The 5,976-nt window shown below is 43.5% G+C and overlaps 1 protein-coding gene across 1 annotated transcript; it reads right to left on the reverse strand.

The window, feature by feature from the left end:
* Nucleotides 1-205: 205 nt before the first annotated feature.
* On the reverse strand, nt 206-5,746 carry LOC142196915 (protein spinster homolog 1-like). The gene is made up of 12 exons (XM_075266895.1): nt 5,382-5,746; nt 5,116-5,181; nt 4,676-4,812; nt 4,396-4,547; nt 4,239-4,308; nt 3,923-4,068; nt 3,681-3,833; nt 3,329-3,518; nt 3,099-3,164; nt 2,790-2,888; nt 779-950; nt 206-231 (listed from the first exon to the last, which is right to left on the reverse strand). Exons 1-12 carry the CDS (start codon nt 5,653-5,655, stop codon nt 206-208), a joined length of 1,551 nt encoding a protein of 516 aa, XP_075122996.1. The 5' UTR covers nt 5,656-5,746.
* Nucleotides 5,747-5,976: the final 230 nt, after the last annotated feature.

Consider the following 5,976-nt stretch of genomic DNA (forward strand, 5'->3'; position numbering starts at 1 on the left):
CCCCAGCCTAAGAGTCAAAGACCACACCTTAAGCCTCTAGCGTTACACCTGTTCACAGTTTGTGTGTGGTATTGCAGCTCAGCCCCTTCCAATCAATGAAAGTGACCTGCTGTCCCACATCCCTTCCTATAGACAGGTGTGGTGCCATTTCTGAAAGAAAGCAGCCAGGTTATTGTAATCCAGGAAAACCCTTATAATATATTGTCTATTCATCCTTTGATCTATTAAGTTCTGTAAAGAATTATAGAAAGACTCAGGTACAATTTTTTTTTTTGACTGACTGACTGACTTATTTATTAACTTCAGTCAAGTTTTTGTGGGAGGAAACCGGAGTACCCGGAGAAAACCCACGCAAGCACGGGGAGAACATACAAACTCACTGCAGGTGTTGCCCTTGGATGGATTCTCACCCACCCAGGACTCCAGCTCTGTAAGCAAGCAGTAAGCACTGAGCCACCGTGCTTGCCCATGTCGCAGATCAAATCCTCATATGGTGGCCTTCATGTCTTGCAGGAGAGTTTTCACCTCTAGTGGCAGTCATGATGGTGGAGCTAGTCTAAGGGATGAAGAGAAGAGGATTAACATTATCACAGAGGCAGTGTGTTATTCATAGCAGAAGTGAGCCATGCAAATCTTGCAAGACACAGACTGCTCTGCAGATATTACAAAGATGCTGGATTTCACATTTGTGACTATAGAACCAATGAGAATCCAAGGCAGGGCTCTATTGTAATTCTGCAGGAGAATTGAGAGGACAATGGAGATATTCTGTACTCACCTTCAGACTCCGTTTCTGCCTCCTTGCGGTCCCTCTCAATAAAGTGGGCGTTGACCAAAAAGAAGGCTCCTCCAATAGCTTCCATGAATGCACATGTCAGGAGGGCGTATTTCAGGCTGCGGTACCTTGATAGAGTTGTTTCTACCGCTGCTCCATGGATTAGGTCAGATATCTGAGGATGAGAGGTGATACATACTTGATTAATAATACATGTATAGTTAGTAAAGAGGAAAAATACAAAAAAAAGCAAAAAGGTTTTTTCCAACAGTAACTGCTATGTGCTTGTTAGGAACTCTGGTGGCCAGACAAACGTGGTAGCAGAAGCGCTGCACCGTATATAGAGAAGGAGCTTCCATCCTACAGACTATGAGCAGCCCCAGTATTACACAATGGCTGGAGCTGGAGACGTGCGGCATCCACCTGGAGCAGATAATCTAATATATAGCACCAGAAGGTTTTGTCTTTGGTGTTCTACTGTCAGACTTGCAAGTTACAACTAGTTTGTTTCAATATAATTTCTATATGTGTATATTCTGTGTGGGTGTTGTATGTGGGCTGTACAGGTGCTGTGTGTATACTATTGTTTCAATGCTGTACATGTACTATATGTGTACTTTGTGAGTGCTCACTGTAAACATGGAGGGAGGTAGAAAAATTCAGCTTTAGGATAAGGCGTACATTACGGAAACACAAAGCCAGGAGTGGATTGAGCAAAAGTACAAAGTACAATTACTTCCTATATATTTCCAATTCCTTTCATTGCCAGTCTTGGCTTTGGCTAAAAAAAGCAGCAAAATCTGCAACAAAAAAGCTGTGTTTCTGAAACCTGGGCCTCATACTTACACAGGGAACCAGTGAGGTACCGTATTTTTCGGACTATAAGACGCACTTTTTTCCCCCAAAATTTCGGAGGAAAATGAGGGTGCGTCTTATAGTCTGAATGTGGGTAGAGGAGTGGGTTTGCAGCATGGCCGCGCTACTGCCACCACTGGTTTTCTTCAGCGGCAGTAGCGCGGCAATCTGCAGGCCCCGGCAGCTAAGACAGTCCCCGGCATCTGCTGTAATAGACCAGCGGATGCCGGGGACTGTCTTAGCTGCCGGGGCCTGCAGATTGCCGCGCTACTGCCGCTGAAGAAAACCAGCGGTGGCAGTAGCGCGGCCATGCTGCAAATCCGCTCCTCCTCCACAGGTCCCGGCAGTCAGTTAGCCCCCCCCCCCACCAGCCCCATACCTTAGTGATGCAGGCCGGCTCCTGCACGGCGAGGCCGCAGGAGCCGACCTGTTCCGATGACAGCCGGGAGCCTAATGAAGGCTCCGAGGCTTGTCATAGATATATATTACTATCGCGGCTGGTCCTCCGCGATAGTAATGTATAGAATCTCCCATAGACGGCAATACACTTGTATTGCCGTCTATGGGACTTGCAATCAAATGATTGCAGGTTCAAGCCCCCTAGGCGGGGGATAATAAAATAGTAAAAAAAAAAAAAAAAAAAAACCACTTAAAAAAATATAATAAAAAATAAAATAAATAAAAGTTCACCTCCTTTCCCTAGAATACATATAAAAGTATAACATTACTGTGAAACATATACATTAGGTATCCCTGTGTCTGAAAATGCCCTGTCTACTAATATTTTTATGTACAGTGAACGTCAAAATCAAAAGTGCTAAACTGCCGGGTTTTTCTCTCTGTTTTGCCTCTGAATTAAATAAAAGGTGATCTAAGCAATAAACATTTCCCAAAATGGTATAACTAAAAAGTACACCTGGCCCCACAAAAAAAACGCCCTATACATCCCCGTACAGCTGCAGGGTCACCTGTCAATGTGGCCTTGCAGCTGTTACAAAACTACAACTCCCATATATTAAATATTTTACCATTTTTTGCCTGAAATTTTTTTTCCCTATTTTTCTCCTCTAAAACCTGGGTGCGTCTTATAGTCCGAAAAATACGGTAATAGTGATGTGTATATACAACATTCAGGAAACAATATGTAACAACTACTTACAAATCCAATGAGGTAGGGGCTCCCGACATCGCCCAGCAAGTGGGCCACAGTAACTTGCACAGCCCCTGCTGTAGCTCTTCTTGTAGGAGGAACCACTGACTGAAATAAAAGAATATTGTGAGTAGGCCGAAGGGAATCATTGTAACCAAAACAAGAGCCATTGTACAAAGTGACCGCATAGTATACTGACAAAATATTAAAAACATAAAAAGTAAACCTCCCAATCTACCGGGAAGGAGCATCTGATGGGTAACGGAGGGAAGACAGAAGAACGGCTAAAATATCATTTCATGGCTTGTTAGAACTCACCAGGAGGATTTCTGCCACAAGGGCCCAGTTGAATGTGAGGAAAGTCTCTCCAATGAATATGAAGACCTGCAGAAGTGAAACATTTGGGGAATTAATATAGGCCACAATACAAGTGCTGGAACGTGTAAGTACAAAACTACACCTGTCCACAGCCAGTATACTGTACAAAGGAATAAATAGATCCAGAATCCAATAAGTGGATGACAACAATCTATACCTCAGGTACTTACATAAGTGGCCACAAGACTAATGTCTGCCAGAACCAGGGCCAAGAACAGGAAAGGGGCGGAGCATAGCAGGCCACACGCACAGACCAACGGGTCTGCACGGGGATTGGTTTTTCTATATTTTTTGCTGATCTCCACCCCTGCTAGAACTCCCAGGATGCCGGAGATGACTGTAAGCACGCCAAATATCAGACTGCAAAGAAAAGTGTTTATAGAGGTTAGTAAAGAAAGTTCAAGAAACTGCAAGACAACCTTGTTTAATAAGGCGCAGTATGATGAAAGCTTCATCTAATGTATCTTCAAGGAAGATATTAAACAGAAGTCATTCCACAGCGCCGGAAGAAGAAATGCATACCTGTCATTATAGGTGCACGTTCCAGTCTGACAAGGCTCCTTCTCTAGTAAGAGGCTTCGTGCACGTGTCAAAAAAGAAGGAGCCCAGAGACCTATGGCGCCGGCTACAAACGCTACAGTCGCACATCCGAGAGTGGAAAACAAGAAACTACGACTGTAGAGAGGGAAAAAAAGAAGGATTTAATAATCATAAAAAACACAAGGAGGATCGCTGCCGACATCCACTACACAGAAAACACCTACTTTTTGAATAGTTTCTTCACATCCGAAATCCAGTTATTGGAGCTGACGGCTTTGTTTTTGTTCTTCCCGTCTGCGGCTCCTCTTGGCGGTTCTTTCACAAAGATAAGTAGTAGCAGGACAGCAATGACGCCCAGACCAGGGGTAACCTGCGTGGTGGAGGAAGAAGACATCGTATGTTACATAGATAGATAGATAGATAGATAGATAGATAGATAGATAGATAGATAGATAGATAGAGGATATAAATAGCGGGATCATCACCTAGTGGAAGTAACCAGGGACAAGTTTAGGAAATAGATTATAGCCTTTTACTTACCCGGAAGGCCCAGTGCCAGTCACCACCTGCTGCACTGACTACTTTGGAGCCGATAATATATCCGAGGCCACTGTAAGAGAAATGAAGTCTTTATAATTTCTAGATCATCTGGTCATAAGTTCTCCACAAAGTCTGTATATTTACACAGGATACTCACCAGCCTACAGGTATAGTCAGGTAGAAAATTGAAAACATGCGACTACGCTGGTCTGCCACAAAGAGGTCAGCAATAACGGAGGGGGCAACGGTGGAGAAACTTGCCTCTCCGACTCCTACCAATGCTCTCATTGCCAGGAGGAGCAGGAAATACTGTAAAAAATAAAAATTAAAATGGGACAGAAAAAGAAATTTAGTAAATTTTTGTGATTTTTTTTTTTTGTGCCTGCATGGCAAGTGTACCTTGTCATAGAGAGATATAGTAGCTGAGATATCTTTACCTGATTGGGAACGAATGAGATGCTCAGGGTCATAATGGACCAGAATAAGGTTCCTGCGCACATTATGTATTTCCTATTCCAGCGGTCGCCCATATAGCCAAAGACCGGACCAAACAGCATATAGCTGGCGATGAATACTAAAGGGGAGAGAAGGAGAAGAAGTGTCAGGGCAATGTGTCAGCGGAACAAGTTATTGCTTAAGGACATTGTTAGTACATTAACTCCTGTATTTAATCCCTCCTGTCCAGATAACAAGAAAGATTTTCAGGCAGCCATTTTCTGAACTACACCAATAGGGATCCATATTCACATTCTTATTCTTCTGTGATGTCATAAGAATTCCGTGAATAGATTGACCGACAACTCTGGAATATTGGTTTAGTCCTGACAATGGCGGTTTCCAGGGGATTTACAGAATATAATTCTATGGTAAAATATACCTGTATGTAACAAGCCAGATACACTGTCGCTCATATTGAAGGCTTTTTGAAGGTCCGGTAGCACCCCTGTCACATGGAAAGAGAGAGGACAATCATTATACACTATGACAGATCTGTGCTAATAGGTGGGCACAGTAACAGGCACAAAGATCATTACATTTGGTAAGAATCCCAGGCCAGGGGTGACCTATTCTAGACACCACATTGCTATGGGCCTGATAAATCTCACCACTAGAAGTAATACCGTTTACCCCTCCCCCACATACCTGAGGCGCTGAAGCGTTCAATGTAATGAATAAGGCTTACGAAGGACATAATCGCTACGGTGATGACGGAGCGCATGTAGGAGACTCCAGTCAGCGCATGAGTGTCCTGCGGTTCAGAGCAATAGCCTTTTTCTTCATCCATTTGATGTGAATGAGTGCCGATTTGTTTTTCCTCATCCACATTCTCCATCAGCAATGGAGTTGTTGGTTCGCCATCATGGAGAGACGCCATATTTACAGGCCTGAGTCTATAAATACTAGAGAGACACAACATGGAAAAAGATTAGACGACATTTCATTCCTATTAATCTAGTTTATTTCACATAATGCAGATTCTGATAGTCCAGAGCAGAACCACGACATAACCTGGGCTATCAGAAAATCAGAAGGCGTTGCTTTATGTTACAGTTTTTGATGGAGCTGTCTTCCCAAAGGATTCCTGAAGCTACCAGGTCCTATGAATTTCACTACCTTATGATATATTTGTACCTATGCCATTATTCACATCATGGCCCTGAGCTGCAGGAGATGACCACACAGCAGCGCTCAGAAATCTGTGGCCATTCAGTCAATATTAGGGTCCTTTCACATGGAG

This window comes from Leptodactylus fuscus, chromosome 3 (assembly GCF_031893055.1).
Source record: "Leptodactylus fuscus isolate aLepFus1 chromosome 3, aLepFus1.hap2, whole genome shotgun sequence".
NCBI lineage: Eukaryota > Metazoa > Chordata > Amphibia > Anura > Leptodactylidae > Leptodactylus > Leptodactylus fuscus.